Source organism: Sebastes umbrosus, chromosome 7 (assembly GCF_015220745.1).
Source record: "Sebastes umbrosus isolate fSebUmb1 chromosome 7, fSebUmb1.pri, whole genome shotgun sequence".
Lineage (NCBI taxonomy): Eukaryota > Metazoa > Chordata > Actinopteri > Perciformes > Sebastidae > Sebastes > Sebastes umbrosus.
Genome location: NC_051275.1, coordinates 34,475,229 through 34,493,738, shown reverse-complemented (window position 1 = coordinate 34,493,738; position 18,510 = coordinate 34,475,229). Strand labels below are relative to the sequence as shown.

The 18,510-nt window shown below is 38.7% G+C and overlaps 1 protein-coding gene across 1 annotated transcript in view; it reads left to right on the top strand.

The window, feature by feature from the left end:
• Positions 1-11,691, top strand: part of si:ch211-137a8.4 (neurofilament heavy polypeptide) — a 54,545-nt gene extending 42,854 nt beyond the window's left edge. The window contains exons 3-4 of the mRNA XM_037775460.1: positions 2,332-2,895; positions 10,561-11,691. Coding sequence (XP_037631388.1) covers positions 2,332-2,895; positions 10,561-10,583 — 587 coding nt within the window. The 3' untranslated portion in view covers positions 10,584-11,691. The remainder of the gene's footprint in view (positions 1-2,331; positions 2,896-10,560) is intronic.
• The last annotated feature ends 6,819 nt before the right edge of the window (positions 11,692-18,510 follow it).

The following is an 18,510-nucleotide window of genomic DNA, read 5'->3' as shown; positions in this document are numbered from 1 at the left end:
AGAACTTTAACTTAACACCATTAATCATCTAATGGACCCATCCAGACTTATCATGTGACCCTTTAGAGAGGGCTCGACCCTATGTTGGGAACCATTGCTGTACAGGTTCTTTCAATCCGAGTAACAATCATTTTGAGTCTATGTGGATGTAGATGGAAGTTACCGCTTTTATTGTGGTAGTCTGAGTAACGTGACGTCATATCCGTTCCGTATCCGTCAACCAAAACAAACCGTACCGAGCCGAGATGAGGAAGTAGAAAACGTCAGAGGGTCGTCGTGGATACGACCTGCACCCTCACATGTTAAATCCAGCGTGGTAAACACTACACATCCAGTAAAGTATGGAAACACTTTGGGTTTCACACATTGACAGGAAAAGCAGAGCTAGATAGAGCAGAGCTAAAGCTGCATGCTAACTTCTAAAAAAGGCCAACATATGTCTAAAAAATGTCTGAAATATGTCTGAAAAAAGGCCGAAAAAATTCTAAAGTATGTCCGAAATATGGTCCAAAAATATCCTAAATAAATATCTAAATAAAAATCTGAAAAACGTCTGAAATATTTCCGAAAAAAAACTGGATTCATTTAGAGTTTTTCCAAAGTAAAAGTCCCTAGAAGTGTATTATTCAACTTGTTCCCTTCATGGTCTAGTGTTAAAATAGTGAATACAAATCACAATAGAGTGGTTTCTTTGGCACCACGGTTCAACATGGACTCCATTAAAACATTTAGACCCTGACATCATGTTCACACCGTCCCCGTCCGGGGAGGACAGACAGGAGGTAGTGGCTTGCTAACTCTGGAGGAGGTAATGTAATTGAACATTCTCCCCAAATAAAATATTCAACATCTGATGTGAAATTCAAATCCCACTGTGGCTTCAGTCAACAGCAAAGACTAAATATAGCTGTTTCTGCTCTGCTTCCGCTGCAGAAAGAAAAACATGGTACAAAAATACAGAATCAGGAGAATACCCAAATGTAGGAGGAGGTTTAAACAGAAATGTGAGTAGTTGCTTCAAAGTAGATTAAAAAACACAGTTTAGAGTTGTTGTATTGCAAATGGTTTTATTTTATTATTTTTCTCTTGAGTTGCTACATGGAGACCCAAATGGAGCTAAAAGTAGAGTAATAGTGAATATAATCCAATCAATCTTATTTCCATAGATGTATTTTGTATATGCAGTTCTCTTTGTTAACACCTTATTTTGAAAAGCGTACGTAGTCCCACGTGTCTACTTCCTCTAACTTCTCCAAGGAGGTCTCTAGCTCTCCCGTCAGCTCCGTTCTCTTAATCCATCCATGGTCAGCTCCATCGGGGCTGTTGGAATGCAGAGAACATAAATGTCAGTATCTGGGTGCTCTACAGTTGTAGCGTCGGCCCATTTGACCACGGAGACGAGAGCGACGGCCGGCTCGAATGCAACGTTACCGCGATACGATGACGTTTCCTGCTATCTGCTAACTTTTTCGGATATTTTGCAGACATTTTTCGGGCATTTTTCTGACGTTTTTTTCAGAAAATATTTCAGACATTTTTCAGACTTTGATTCAGACATATATTTCTGCCTTTTTCGGACTTTTGTTTGAACAAATTTCTGCCTTTTTTGGAAATTTTTGGGCCATATTTCGGACATACTTTGGCCTTTTTTAGAAGTTAGCATGCAGCTTTAGCTCTGCTCTGTCTAGCTCTGCTTTTCCTGTCAATGTGTGAAACCCAAAGTGTTTCCATCCTTTACTGGATGTGTAGTGTTTACCACGCTGGATTTAACATGTGAGGGTGCTGGTCGTTTCCACGACGACCCTCCAACGTTTGTTTTGGTTGACGGATACGGAACGGATATGACGTCACGTTACTCAGACTACCACAATAAAAGCGGTAACTTCCTTTTACCTCCACATAGACTCAGATGAAGCACATATATCGATTCTGACATAAAAAAAAAAACAATTTAAAAATCGTAAAAATAAAATTGTATTACATAAGTGAAGCGATTTCTTTTTCCCACCCATGATAAATATTGGACTTACATTCATCAGATGGCCACACATACCTGTGACAGATACACATAAGCCAATGATATGGTGGATGTATGTTTCATTATATGAAATTTTTTCGTCCCCTCTAGTGGCACAAAATTAATTAAGGCAGCTTTAAATATAGTTCTCTTAATCATTATTCTTGTGAAAACCATAAACTCACCTATTAGTGAATTTATTTAAATCCTTTGTGATTAATCATTCTGCAGGAGGAAGTTCTGTTTCTCTTAAACGGCAAAATGTCATCATTCATAAAGAAACTTTAACCCTGAACTCCTCTTCTTCGCTGCAGGTGAGGATGGAGCGGCAGAAGAAAGCAAAGACGGCAAGTCAGCCAAGGCCAAGCGCACACATTTTGGCCGTGCAGTTTCCCTGAAGAACTTCATCCTGCGAAAGGGCAAGTCCACCAGCGTGGACATGGGCGAGGGCGCCAAGGAGGAGGAGGAGGAGGAGGAGGAAGCCGCGGAGGCAGGAGAAGCAGTGGAGGAAGCAGCTGCTGACGGTGAAGTCGCCACAGCGACCGAGGAGTCCAATGACAAAGACGCAGCGGAGGCCGAGAAGACACCGGTGCCGGTGGCGGCAGCGGCCGAGAAGAAGACGCCGGTGGAGGAGGTGACCGGAGGGGAGGCGCCGAAGGAGGTGGAGAAGACGCCGGCCGAAGCTCCGGTGACCAACGGGGAGAACGGCTGCTCCAACGGCACGGGGGAGGAGAACGCCACACACAATCACCAGGAGGAGGAGGAGGAGGAGAAGAAGACGACGGGGGGCAGCCCCGTGAAGAAGAGCAAGGAGGCAGGGGGAGCGAAAGAGGAGGCCAACGCCAAGATCATCAACGCCACGGCGGCTGTGAACAGCGGTGAGTTAGAGCACGCCGACCGGGACTCTAATGAGCCACAAAACAGCTGCAGCAGCAAAGATGGAGATACTAACAACAGACAACAACAACAAGTACCAACAATAACCATAACCATAACTAACGATAGCAGTAAACAACCTGAGCTAGCGTTAGCCGTTAGCGAGGAGGAGGAAGAGGAGGGAAGGGAGGCAGAGTCTCCACAAAACGGAGGAGAGAGGGAGGAGGAGGAGGAGGAGGAAGATGAGGAGGAGGAGATGAGGAAGAGGGATCTCCGAGAGGCGGCGGTGGCCATCGTTCAGAACGTGATGTCAGCAGCAACCGACCAATTAGAGAGGGAGCTGTGCGTCGACAACGGTCTGAACGGGTGTTACGACGCCGACATTCCATACTAAGAAAACACACATTTATGCACACAGGTGAACACATGTATGAGGAAATGCACCGTTCATGTAAGTTAATACTTGCATGAAATACACTTTAAATGTGCCAAATGTAAAGTTACACATATCCGCATGCAAACACACGTTAAAGGAATAGTTCAACACATTTTGGGAAATACGCTTACTCACTTTTTTTTTTTTCCAAGAGATAGATGAGGAGATCGATATCAATTACTCAGGATGTGGGTAGCCTAGCTTAGCACAAAGACTGGAAGCACAGCCCAGTCGTCAGGAAAACATGTTGGCATTGGACGTTTCTGCAAACCACGGATACGTTGGCGATGTTTTTGCATTCGGTTCACGACATTTAGCGACATTTTTACCGTACAAACGTAGTACTTTTAAGCCCAACCATGGAGTTATTTCCTAAACCTACCTATAGGTGTTTCGTTACGGTTGTTACGTTACGTTGTTATAAGGGCTGTTAACGCAATAAGAAACCGTTAACGCAAATTCATTTTAACTCCACTACATTCTTTAACGCATTAATGCAACTTGCAATTTTTGGGTTGTATAGTAAAGATACTGACATCATATAAAACTAGAAAACCTAAAGAATCCATCGGTACCAACCATGTCATACTAGCTTGTTGCAAAAGAGGTTAAATTACGCTCACAACTTAAGCTAATAATAAGTATCAATCACTCAGGATCAATTTAACGTCTCTGTCGGTGTCCGAAGACGTCCACTGAGGAGCCAGAATGAAAGGTTTTGCGCGACTTCTGTAGACGTCTTTTAACGTTCAACTATTGATGTCAACCTGAAGTGCACGTCCACAGACGTCCAAAAAGTGGGTCTGGACTGATGATCTAAACGTCTTCCTGATGTCATGTTTGCTGGATAGCCTAGCTTAGCACAAAGACTTGATGCACAACCCAGTCGTCAGGAATTTTTTTTTGGTATTGGACGTTTCTGCAAACCACGGATACGTTGAATGGCGACGTTTTTGCATTCAGTCAGAGCGAGTGATGTAGTTTAAATAGCGTAAAGAGACACACGTGGCGGGCGGGATGGGAGGGGGATGGGAGGTGGATGGGTCCAACAAACACAAGGCTTTCATCCTGAAGACCGCTGTTCGTGTCCCGTGCGTCACGTTGCAGTCAGCAGTTCGTTCGTGTCCCATGTTCACGACGTTTAGCGTCACTGTCACTGTACAAACGTAGTAGTTTTAAGCCCGACCATGTAGTTCTTTCCTAAACTGTAGTGGTTCTGTTGCTTTGTTACGGTTATGTTACGTTTTTATTAGGGCTGTTAACGCGATAATAAAGCGTTAATGCAAATTAGTTTTAACGCCACTAAATTCTTTAATGCATTGGCGCAACTTTTTGGGTTGTAGAGTGAAAAAATACTGGTATCATATGAAACTATACAAACCTGATGAATCCATCGGTACTGAAGGAGATGTGATATAATGTTAAGTCTCTTTCATTCATTCATTCAAGTGACAGAAATAGTTGTGTCAAGTTGTTGTTGACCAATCACAGCCTGAAGTAGGTATGAATGTCTAAAGTTACAGAAATTGTCTGTCACAATATATATCACGATATCACATGTTTTCTGGTAATCAATAAATAAATAGTTTATATGAAATAACCACATGGTAAAGCCTATTCTTCTATACTCCTGTGTGAATTAAATACTTGACAAATGAAAATTAGTATTTTCTCATTTTAAGAACTTGAGTGCAAAATGGACATTTTAAGCAGTTTTAAGTAAAATTATTGAAAAAAAAATAAAAATAAAAATATAGCAAGCCTATATCGCGATAGAAACGATATAGAAAAAAAATACACGATGGACATTTTTATATAATTTTGACTAGGGCTGTCAAAGTTGACGCGATAATAACGCGTTAATGCAAATTCGTCGTTACTAATTTATTTGCCAACTTGTGATTTTTAGGTTGTGTCGGGCTCAGTTTTAAAGCCAGAGTGAAGATAATGATATCATATGAAAGTAGAAAACCGGATGAGTCCATCGGTACCAACCATGTCATACTAGCTTGTCGCAAAGGAGGTTAAATATACGCTCATCTATATAACTGTCCCTTGACCTTTGACCTCCAGATATGTGAATGTGTGAGGGTTTTTGTCCAAGTTAATGTCAGAAAAAATTTCAATAAAAAGTTTGAAAAATGTCCGAAAAAAGCCCGAAAAATGTTTGATATGAAGTTATGAAGAGTGTCCGAAAAAAGTCTGAAAAAATTCGGAGAAAATTGTCCAATTTTTTTTTTTTTAAGTCCCAAAAATGTCAGAAAAAACGTCAAAATAAAGTTTGGAAAATGTCTGAAAGAAAGGCAGAAGAAAAGTCCGATCCTGGTATAATAGTAAACTATAAAACCGATAAACAGATAAAAAAAGCGTGTGATTAGTTTACGATTGACTATTTTAATCCATCGACAGCCCTGGTTGTTATGTTGTTTAATTATTTGAACACATCCATGATGTTTTTTCGTGGTATTGCATTTCTGCAAGTGTGATACGAGGCTGATATGAAACATATTCAAAAACGTCGTCATCCAACGTATCCGGGGTTTTGCAGAAACGTCCAATGCCAACATTTCTTTCTGGCGACAGAGCCAGGCTAACTGATTCCCCCTGCTTCCAGTCTAAACTAGGCTAACCACATCCTGATACGACAAGATTAAAACTGAAAAAGTGTGTTTCCCAAAATTCTGATTTTAAAGTTGCACACACATACAGTAAATAAAGCCTACGCAGAACCACGCATACATAGGCATGCCAACTCTCCTGAGTGAATGCATGATTAAAACGATTCCTGAATCCCTTTAAATAAGTTGTTGTTAAATAAGTGTTTGTTCACCTGTAAATATCCAGCGAGTGTTCGATAGAAGAGAGGTGGAGAGAGAGAGACAAGCATTTCATTTAGTGACTGCTAATTTCATTCTAAAGTTCATGAACAGCCAGACAACTAAACCATTTAACAATAACAAGGACTCAGGTGGTGAGCGTGGATTCCCAGGGCAGCTATGGTTGGATGCTGACTGCTCATGAACTCAGATAAAAAACATAATGAACTGCTGCGCGGCGGCAGTCTGTCACGGCGCGAGATATAACGACATGAAACAGGCCTTTTAAGAGCTTTTATTTGGTTCAGTCTGTCATGACCTGCAGACATGACAATGGATGATGTAAAGACATTTTTACGTCTCCTAAGCTTCTTTTTCCAGCAAAGCTTCACCTCTCGTTCGTACCGTTTTTACACGCTCCCCACCTGGGAGCCGAAGAAGCTGCTGGACGCCGAGCACGAGGAGGTGAAAGTGCGCGTGAACCAGAAGGTGCTCTTGTTCCCTCGTCCAATATTTATCAGCCCCCAGCCTCCCTCTCCATTCAAGAGCAGCGTGAGGCTCGCTGTCCGGCAACCCGCCTCGTTTTGATCTCATACAGCCCCGGCAGATGTTTGTGGGGGAGCGCTCCTGCTGCTGCCGCCGCCGTGCGATTCACTGGACGCCTCTTTGAAGCTCAAACTCTTTTCCTAAGATTGAACTCACCTCAGGCTACATCCACACTTATACGTTTAAAAAAACGATCTCCGTCCAGACGAGCGCTTTAGAGACGTTTCAGGATTAATCTCCGTCCATACTACCACGCCTGAAAACGCATATCACATGACCATTCACGTACACTGAGCATGCACGTGCAGGTGTAAACAGGAAGCAGCACTGGACACAGCAATTAATGTGCCCTTGAATAATAGCTGTGCATGTAGTCAGCAGTAGCATTACAAAATACAGAATTTAACTGCACAACAGCTGCTAGCAGAGACAACAAGGTCAACAACACTTGTAACTCGTTATCAATGTTGAAATTAACCGCTGGTGGTCGAGGCTGATGACCAGACGTCCCGGTCTGTCCGGGACTGTCCCGGTTTAAAGCTGACGTGTTCCGAGTCTCGACAAATATCTGTAAAACACTCAAATGTCCCCGTTTTCAACAGTCACTAACAAATTGTCCCGGTTTTCACCACAATTAAAATAATGATAACAATATCATACTTAGATGTTTATCATGTTCTGTCCCAGACGAGATAAGTCTATATACAGAGAGCCAGCTCAGCGCACCGCTGCAGTCTTTAACTATAGTGATGTTGTCAAGCCACAATTACGCACAGACGCGGAAGATCCGCTGGTTACATTTTATGCAACTAGCATCAGACTGTTAAACCACAGAACCCTCCGTGCTTATGTGCACATCAAACGTGTCGTTTTGATTAATTATTCTACACAGTTCCTTCTGCGCATCAACGGGCATTTCGCTCCTCTTATAACTCGCTTAGGACCGTCCGTTCCTGTCAGTCTTTCACCCGGAGGGTGTCTCCGTCTTGGCCAAAATGTGATCTGAGCTCCACATTTTTAATTATAACAGCCTGAGGCTGTCGCGAGCAACATGATGTGACAGAGATAGTTCGGGTTCAAAACTAAAGTTGAAAATAATGTTCGTAGTCCCAGACAACAATACGGTTCCTCTGAGGGAAACTCTCTACGGGACTCCCAAACTGTCATGAGGGGATAGCCCTGTGGTTAAAGGAGGAGAAAGCCACAGGTGCGCCAAGTTAGCCTTCCTGATGCACGCACACACACGGGAAAAACTCAGATGAAATGAAGATGAAAAATGAGAAGAGTCTTCTGTGTTTGTCCTCTTGACTTTACTCGTCCGCTTGCTCTCCTCACGTCCGTTTCTCTTCTCGTGCACTGATTGGTTTAAGCTGAACAGCCAATCAGAGTGATTACGTCCGTTGCTCTGAGTGTTTATAATGACACGGATAGGTTTACATTGGAGTTTGTTGAAAGCCCGGCGCGTCTCATACAGATGTTAAAGGTCGTCTTGAGCATCTATCAAGATGGCGAGGGGCACTGCCCAAGTCCTTCGCCCATCGTTACGCCTGTAAAACAAAAGAAATAGACTTAAAAAACCTAAAAAGATGCTTCAGGTCACGGTTACCTGAGTGAAATGTGAGCTGTTGCGCCACTGTATTGATTAAAATAGTGTATTTCTTCCATCAGATCTACACGAGTCAGTTACGTTAAGTTAAATTTGTATTACTTTCTTTACTTTTCTCCCCCAGCATGTCAGAAACTATTGCTAACAGGCTCATGAACCCTCCATTTAATATGGAAATGATTTATTGATTTTTGCAGATTTGATTCTCCTTTCAATCAAAGTCTTCCAGCCAACACCGAAAGTCCTTACAGATCAGTTCAGTTACTATAAGAGGTTAAAATTAGACTGGTTAAGTCTTCTTTCCGTCCTGTCGTCTTCCATACTAACGCTGAATAAGCCCAAGCTGCAGACACATCAAAATGATAATTATCTCAGGAAGTTTTTTTTGCAAGATTAACTTGTTATCTGCTGACAATTTTACAAGAAATGCTCAAAGTGAGCTTGTGGTGATGTTTTCAAAGGGAAGTAAAGTACACAGTATCCTTAAAGGGACAGTGTGTAGGATTTGGCGGCATTGAGTGGTGTGGTTGCAGATTGGAACCAACCGAATCTTCCCTTTGGAAGACCGCGGTAAACATGAGCCGCAGAGTGCAAAACCGCGGTAACGCTGTTCGCCTCGCTTGAAAGATCATCCTTACCGTAACGCCAAATTCACGCTAGAGCAGCGGAGAAGTGCCATGCAATGTCTATGAAAAGCTCAGCGAGCTGCGGCGGTTTGATTCTGCGGCAAAGTGCGCCCAAACAAAAGTTGGGAAAAGTTGAACTTTTAGCGTCTTCTGTTAATTGTTGGTGTGAATTCGGTGTAATAACACCACTTTAGGAGTAACACGATTTAGCACTCTGCGGCTCACGCTACCGCAGTTTCTCAAGCGTGTCGGAGAACTACGGGTAAAGTCTCTCTCTAGAGCCGGTGTTTGGTTTGTCCATTCTGGGCTACTGTAGAAACATGGAGGAGCACCATGGCGGACTCCGTGAAGAGGACCTGCTCCCTACGTAGATATGCTCATTCTAAGCTAACGAATTCTTAGTAGTTGTGAATATTATGTTCCATTTCTGCTAATAGAACCCCCGAAATCCTACACACTGTTCCTTTAAACTAGTGCGATCACCAACTTAACAAACTGCTGCAAAATGCTGCAAGACTCCTCGTTGCTCTGTTTACAAAAATGATGAGCAATTTTTGTTTTGTTTTTTCGGTTCAATGCACAGTCAGGGGACCGATTTTATTGTTGATCGTATGTCCCTCCACCATTTGTGTAACCAAAGCGTAAGTGCACTAATACAAGAAGGGTTAAAACTAGGGCTGTCAAAGTTTACGCGATAATAACGCATTAACGCAAATTCGTTTCTGGACAATATCTGTCATTGATTTGTGTTGTTAATTGATTTACAATAATAAATATATACATACATTTTGCATAAAGCAGCATAAGAGTTTATTAATACTTGATAAATCTCCCTTTAAGGTTAACGGATAAGAATCGATCGACTGACAGCCCTATAGCTAAAACCCGCCAAGGCTTTCGCTGCAGACCGTCGAGCTCCGCGTTTCGGCCTCCCTCCTTCGATCCTCCAGCTGACGGGCAGCTGGCTGCTCTAGCGCTAACTAGCCGTAGCTTAGATAGTTAGCTCTCTGTTTCGCCGCGGAAGAGAAAAGCTGGTTTAGCAGACATCAATAGAGTTGAGTCCATCAACGGATTAGCGGGCAAAATCAAAGTGTCACGGAGCCTCTTCAACAAGCCAGATTAACTAGCCTGCTCTCTCTCTCTCTCTCTCTCTCTCTGCTGCCGCCTCTCTCTCTCTCTCTGGAGGGGTGGGGGGGCAAACAGACAGATACATAGACAGACGACATACCGGTTGACGGTCAGGTTATCTGATTTCAGGGAAAAACCTCTTCAAGGTCAAGAGTCTGTGACCTCTGAGCACAAAGGACAGACTACACAGATGTAGGACAATGAGAGACAGACAGGCAGAAAGACGTCTTCCTGTTCATGTGATGATGATGATGATGATGATGATGATGATGATGATCCTCCATTATAATGTGACGTGTTGTTGTTGTTTGCTTTGTGTACGTCCAAAGATAACGTAAAGTAACCCAACACTAAAGACCAACATCTGTACTTAAACCACTAAACACAACACCTTTTTATATGACTGTTTATTATTATTATTATTATTATTATTATTATTATTATTCTTTTTCCAAGATTCCTATTTTTTAATACATTTTTTCAATCTCTTCTGTTCATCATTTTACCAGACAAAAAGGCGGGAAACGTGTGAGGCCACACAAAGAGGATTAGAACTGCCCGGGATTCGCTGAGCAAGGATTCGCTCTGAGCCCCGCCCACCCCCTAACTCCTTCCCCTCCTCCTCCTCTTCCTCCTCTTCCTCCTCCTCTCCCTTCATCCCTCCTTCCTCCCGAATAAACGGAGTAATCACGTGTTAACAGAACACCATGGTGAGAAAAAGAGAGCGAAAGAGAGAGAGATTTGAGAGAATGAGAAAAGATGCAATTCATGTTAGATGAGATAAAATAATAATTACTCAGAAAGCAATAATAATTCAAGCCCTTCTTTTCGTCCCTCCATCCCTCCATCCGTCTCCCTCCGTCCGACGCATACATACAAAAACATCACGTGTTTTTACTTTTTGTTTTCTTTGCTTGTCTGTGAGATTTTATATTTGTCTACGAGAGAAAAAGAAAAATGTAAAAAATGAAAATCGAGACATTCCACCCCCCCACTCCCCCCGTTTCCCTCGCCGCCCTATTTTCCTCGTCAAGCTACTTAACTCTGCTCTCCGTCTCTACCGACTCCTGATTGGTGGATATAAAGACAAAAAAAAAAAAAAAAAAAGACTGTTAGTTTTATATTGACGGCCATTTTGGTTTGTAGTCCCCCCCCCCCCCAACCTCCCCCCTCCCTCCCCCTCCCCTCCGTCTCCGTCCCCAGTAGATATTTGACAGTATACAGCAGGACCATGCTACAGTATATAAACTGCCCTGAGGACTGCCACTTCCCAACCAACACTGCAATGTCTTCAGCTCTGTGTGTTTAATGTTTTTAGACTGTTATATTGTGTACATGAATTTAAAAAAGAAAAAAAAAAAAAAAAAAAAACCATCAAATATTAAAGTCAATTTTTTTTTTTTTTTTTTTTCCCCGTTTGGTTTGAATTCTACTTTCTTGTTTTAATTTTTTTTAAAAACACATCTTCTTCACTGTTACCTACCGCGCAGTCTGGCGAAATGCTGTAATTAAAAAAAAAAAAAAAAAAAAAATGATAATAATAATGATGATGTTTTTGTTGGTCCAAGTTTTCACATGTCCGCTAGCAAATTGTCAAGAAAAAAAAATAGTACAATAAAGACTAAAATCTAACAACTAAACTTGCAAGTCATTGTGGGGTTTTCTATTTTTATATGTGGATGATTGAAGTGCTGTGTGCAGACGGGCGGGTGGCGGGGTGGCGGGGTGGTGGAGGGGGCGGGGCGTTACGCCATTGGATGTTCATTAATCTGTGTATCGATAATCTCATCCCTTTACGTAATGGGCGGAATAATACGAGATTTCTTTGTATTAAAGTAGATCTGTATGTATTATCTGGCAGCAGGCTGCTGCTGTTTCATGAAGACAGGCGGGGGGGGGGGACGTCCATATGCCAGCCGCTGTCTCTTCACACCACCAACGCTGTTAACACTGTATTTATTACACACCATGTTTTCATTCAGTGAAAAATTACCATCCAGATTTTGATTTATTATAACTCATAAATTATTTAATTCACATTTAGAAAGGAAGGTATGGAATCTGCCAAAATAAAAAAAATAAGTCCATCAATAAATAGATGACTCGATAAACAAAATAAATGTCATTAAAAGTAGTAACAAAATATAACAAAATATATGTAGCCATTAATTAATTGATAAAATGTGACATACATTTCTGTTTTAATTTGCTTCTTTATTTATTTATCTTTGTATTAATTCCCTTATTTATTTACTTTTCTGTTTAAGTCTCCCTTTTATTCATTTATTTATTTATTTTTATTACATTTTTGAATAATCTTTGCATTTATTTTTTATTTATTTTTAAATGTATGTATTTGTATGCTGTGACCCAGAGAATTGCATAAATAAATGTGTAGCGAAATGTATAAAGAAAAGAATACATAAATTAATAAGTTTGGGGGAACAAATAAGGGAAAATTGTGCAGAAATAAATAAATGCATGGATACATAAATAAATAAATACATACATTTGAAAATTAATACAAAATAAATGCAACAATAAATAAATGTATTTAAAAATAAATTAATTAAAATAAATACGTAAATAAATAAAAGGGAAAATTAAAAAAAAATTAAAATAAAGATAAATAAATAAATAAATAAAGAAGCAAATTAAAACAGAATTATCGTAATTAGTAACATTTTATCAATTAATGACTACATTTATTTTTATTATTATTGTTTTATTTGGGACGCTTCTTCTCTCTAAAGGTGTCAAAGAGCCAGTTTCATCTGTAGCCGTGCAGCGCTTTCATGAACGGCTTCATTTCTGTTTCCTGTGTTGTAATAAGTACAGTCATTTTAACATTAATAGCACCTTACAAGCTTAAAAAATAACCACTTTTGACATTTGTTGAACCAGAAGTATTAAAGATATTTCCTTCACTGAAAAGGAAATCCGTCATTTTCTGTTGAGGATGTCTGATATCCAGCTATCTGCTGCTCAGACTCACAGATCCTGAGAGCAAAGAGCTTCATTATTGAGATCCTGTCAAAGCGTCCTTGAACCTGCTCGCTCAGTGAAGAGCAGATGTGATTATATATGAATACAAGCTGCTGACACACACCTTTAAAATGAACAAAGGAAACTGCGGGACAAGTCAGGCAAACTGTTAGATGTTCAATCACAATGTGGGAACGTCGGGAGGACGAGGAGAGATCACGCACAGGTCAGGTTTCAGGTTTTTTTTGTGTACAAACAGCGCTCCTGTTGAGATTGGAATTAAATTAGATGTTTACAACTTCTATCTAACTCCTATAAAAAAGAGTGTAAGTGTGCAGAGACAACACGTTCTCATCCCAAATGACGCGTCGTCAGACCCCTCTGCGTCACTTTCCGGTCACACTAAACGCACGCTTGATGTTGTGAATTAAACAAAAACACTTGCTTGGGATTAGGCAATAAAACCACTCTAGTTAGGTTTAGGAAAAAACAACATTGTTGGGCTTAAAATTACTATGTTTGTACAGTGAAAATGACGCTGAACGCTGTGAACACGGGACACAAACAGCGGTCTCCTGGATGAACGCCTTGTGTTTGTTGGACCCGTCCACCTCCTGCGTTTGAGTCTCTGACAACCAAAGGCGTCGCCAGGAGGCTGCATGTTCAGTGTATGAAATTAGCATATTTTCTGTCCTGTAAAATGAAAAAGGAACTTAAATTTTAAGCTGCATTTTTTCATTTGTGCAACAGTAACACATATATTTATTGTCATTCTCTCCATATACAATATTCAGTATGCAGGGGAATGGTTTATATAATAAGAAAAATAAAAAAAAGACATGAAATGACCATAAATGCATGAATACATAAATAGATACATACATTTAAAACAAATATAATAAATAATAAATAAATAATAAAAAAGATAAACAATAAATAAATGAAAATAAATAAATATTAAATAAATAATACAAAATGTGGATAAAACCATTAAAAAAAATTAAATGCATAAATTCATTTAAAAATAAATATAAATAACAAAAAAATTGGGCATAAAACAAGTACAAAGACAGTAAGCTGCAAGTAGCATTACGTTGAGTAAAGTGCAATGAATTAAAAGTAAAACTGTTGATGAAACAAATACTAATTAAAGTAAACTAATATTCATATATTTAATAACATGAAATGGCCCTGATGGTTTCCTCGTCCTAACTTCCAATACTTTATTTAGAAAGTTCAATATAGTAGTTACATAAAGTACATATTCAAATTTGTTTCGTTACAAAAAAAATCAGTAAATATATTTTACAGTATAAAAATAATATAAAAATAAAATTAATTATACAACAAATAAAATGCAAGGAAAGGAAGATGAATAAAAACAAAAAAACTACCGGGGGCTGTCAAACAACTAGAAACAATTTGAAATATCTAAATAATAAATAAATAAATAATATATAATAATAAAAAAATAAATATCCAATCCAAATTTATTCATAAAGTACATTTTAAAACAACAAAAGTTGACCAAAGAGCTGTACAGTTAAACATAAAAAAAAACATTAAAACAACACAATAAAACACTGAGACCAACTTAAAACCAACAGGACATTAAAATAATAAAAGCGTTAAGACCAATAGGAAAGGAAAACGGATTAAAGTAGTCAACTCTCATGCGAGCCAAAAAAAAATAAATAAATAAAAAAATAAAAAAATAAAGAAATAAATACTTTTTGCCGACTTCGATTTTTTCGACCTAACTTCCAAATCGCTTCACTCTTCGTTAAACTGCTGCCGTCAGCGTCCCTCGGAGGGCCAACGGGCCACATGTTGAGCCTCACAGCAGCAATAATAACACATGTCTAGCCGTCTGTGAAGTGCGTGGTGATGATAATTCCCTACTGTCAGTTGAAATCGGCAGCATACTGTCTTGCTGTCAGGCCAAATCTCTGGGATTATGTTATTACAGCCGTAATGCCAGAGTACAGTAGCACACACACACACACACACACACACACACACACACACACACACACACACACACACACACGCACTGAAACAGGAAAACTGATGCTTTGTGGTTTAAAGACCTTTTAATGGACAAAGTGGGGTAATAATCACGTCAGTTTTGACGAGGTGTCGGAGTGTAAATGAGCAGCGATGAACGCGGAGCAGCTTTGAATAGCAGATGGAGAACAATGATAACGTCTGAGTGTCTTCAGATTTGTCTTTTCATCGGGTTACAGTTGAGGTCAAAGACGTGGAAACAGGCAGAACAGATGGATTACATGTCAGGATTATAAGACACCAGCTGCTAAATATACACCTACATGTACTGGGCTGACATATATGGAGGACGGAACCTGCCAAAATAAAAAAAATGTCATTAAATGTAGCAAAAATGATATTAAAAATAAATGTAGCCATTAATTAATGGAGAATGTGACATAAATGGATATTTTTGTTTTTATTTGCTTCTTTATTTATTTATCTTTGTATTAGTTCAATTATTCATTTACTTTTCTGTTTAATTTTCCCTTTTATTTATTCATGTATTTTTTTATTAAGTTTTAAATCAATTCATTTATTTATTTATTCATTCATTCTTTTTTATTTTTGCATTTATAGTTTATTTATTTTATATTTATTTAAAATGAATTTTAATTATTTATATATTTATGCATTTATTTATTATTTACACAAAAGAAATGTGTAAATAAAAGAATCCATAAATAAATACAATAAAATGAATAAAGGGTGAAATGCAAAGGGAAAATCATGCATCAATAAATAAATATATAGAAATAAATACATACATTTAAAAATGAATATAAAATAAATAAAAAATGTATGCAAAATTAAATACATTTATTTAAAAAAATAAATTAAATAAATACATAATTAAATAAAAGGGACAATTAAACAGAAGAATAAATAAATAATGGAATTAATACAAAGATTAATAAATAAAGAAGCAAATTAAAGCAGAAATATCAATTTATTTCACATTTCATCAATTAATTAATGGCTACATTTATTTTTTAATATTATTTTTTACTACATTTAGTGACATATTTATTTATTTATGGAGTCATTTATTTATTTATTTTGACAGATGATTTTGGCAGGTTCTGTCCTCCATAGACATACCAGATGTCTGTCTTTATATCTAGATTAAAATACATGAGTAGATTTAAATATGTTAGTAACGTACTGACATTTAGGCTACAGCTGCTATCATTACATCGAATTAGAGTGTGCAGATGGAGGATTTGAGGTCAAGTTTAAAGATGTAAGGATTCAGATAGAGAACAGAATTATCTCTACATGCTGCATGTGTAATATTAATACAGTGGAAGTGGGCACATGACACTTAATACGTAATGTCCCCACTATACACTGCTAGCGTCCCCTAGAGGATGCAACATGCATTACATTAAAGTGGACAGGAGGCACAACATACTGATGATTTAGCTCTTCTTCTCTGCAACACACATCGGCCGTGTCACAGTCACAGTCGTTGCGCTACGAGTGACTTTCAATCAACGCACAGAGCGTTAACAACAGATTTTCCAACAGGCTGTGAAGCCCAAATTGAATAAATTGACCCCAAATATGCAGAACACGGCGACAAGAAGCGTAAATCTAATCCAAACTGCAGTAGAAAAAACATGTTTTCATGCCAATTCGTCACATACTGATGCTTTGTCAGACCCCTTGGTGTCACTTCCTAATGCAATGGGTGGCACCAGCACATTAAACTCAGCCCGTTCTCATTCCCATGGGCGCCGGTATGAGACGCACCAAGCTTTCCATCCGTGGGACACGCTCTTTAAACCATGTCACCACACTCGCCGACCACTTTCTACGAGCGTTTAATAATAATGAAATGTGTAAAGAAAAGAATACAAAAATAAACAAGTGTTAAATAAAAAAAGGGGTGAAATGCAAAGGGAAAATTGTGCAGAAATAAATAAATGCATAATAAATAAATAAATACATACATACATTTAAAAATAAAAACAAAATAAATGCAAAAATAAATAAATTAATACAAAGACAAATAAATAAAGAAGCAAATAAAACAGAAATATCAATTTATGTCTCATTATATCAAGTAATTAATGGCTACATTTATATTATTTTTGCTACATTTAATGACACATTTATTTGTTTATTTATAGAGTCATTTATTTATTGATTTATTTTATGTTTCCATACATGGAATTGGATTTGGAACACAGACATGGCTTTTTCTATGGTGTTCCTCAAGGTCTTGGTGTCTTAATGTGGTATTTTTGAGGGATTATTGATCATTTTTATTAATTCTCCAGTGGTAAAATTTAAATTTGGTTCAATTTATCACCAAATCTCTGTAACAAATGATATCAACCCAAAAATTGCTGCAACAACTTGAAGGAATGGCCATCATAAATACACAATTTAATTTAATTATTTAATTTGTTCATGTTTATTTCTGATTTATGACTAGAACAATGTGACACACAGTGCCGAGCAGCATCTCAAATTAATCTCCAGGTTCTCAGCTTTCAGATGATGTACACCACTTCTATGTGACATCTACTGTTGACCTGCTATCTCCCCCTAAAGACCCCCTGAACCCCCTAAAAAGACAAAACGGGTCTATTGTGGGTCTCAGAGGGTTAATTATAGGTCTACTATTTTGTAGCCTGGTCTTCCTTGCTGCTAGAGTCCTCACTAAGATCATATCAGTCCAGTTCTGAGGTCTCTCAGGTTTTTAAGGTCCCAGAACTGTTGTTTTATTTTTCATAAATCCCCCCACAAAAAAAGAAAAAACATCAGACGAGAAAAATAAAGCTAATAATTTACTTCAGAAGTTTTTATTATGATTTATTTACAAACCAAACAGAACGGTGCTTTACAAGACAAGATGCTGCTGTGTGATATGAAACATCAAAGTGAAGTTTCTCCATCCGTCATTGATACAAAACCCACACTTCAGTCTTTCAGATCGATGACAAAGGCTTTTAAATAAGTGTAATTAAGCGACGCCTGTCTCCACATCAAACCGTTTTCATTCCTCTTCCCTTTCATAGAAACAGAAATGCTCCGTGCTCTCACACTGTGGCAGGATGAGTTTTAGATGTGGGTCAAAATAACCTCATTCTCAAATCCTGACACTTACATTACATTGATTTTATCCCACCAGTCTGTGAGTACGTATAGACGGTGACACACATTCCTGTGGTGATGGCTCTGTACGCCTGCACATTGGGTTTAAAATGGAGAAAGTCAAACATGTGTTATCTAAATCTGCTTTATGAGTGCAGCTGTTCAGAGTCAGTGCTGCAGGAATGAGTCCTAAAACTCATGAATGAGTCAGCATTTTTCATGCACTTCCGGTTCCCTGGTCTGGAAGTCAGTGGGTTTTTAGTTAGATGTAGTGATACACCGATACCAGTATCGGGTCCGATACTGTGCTCATGTACTCG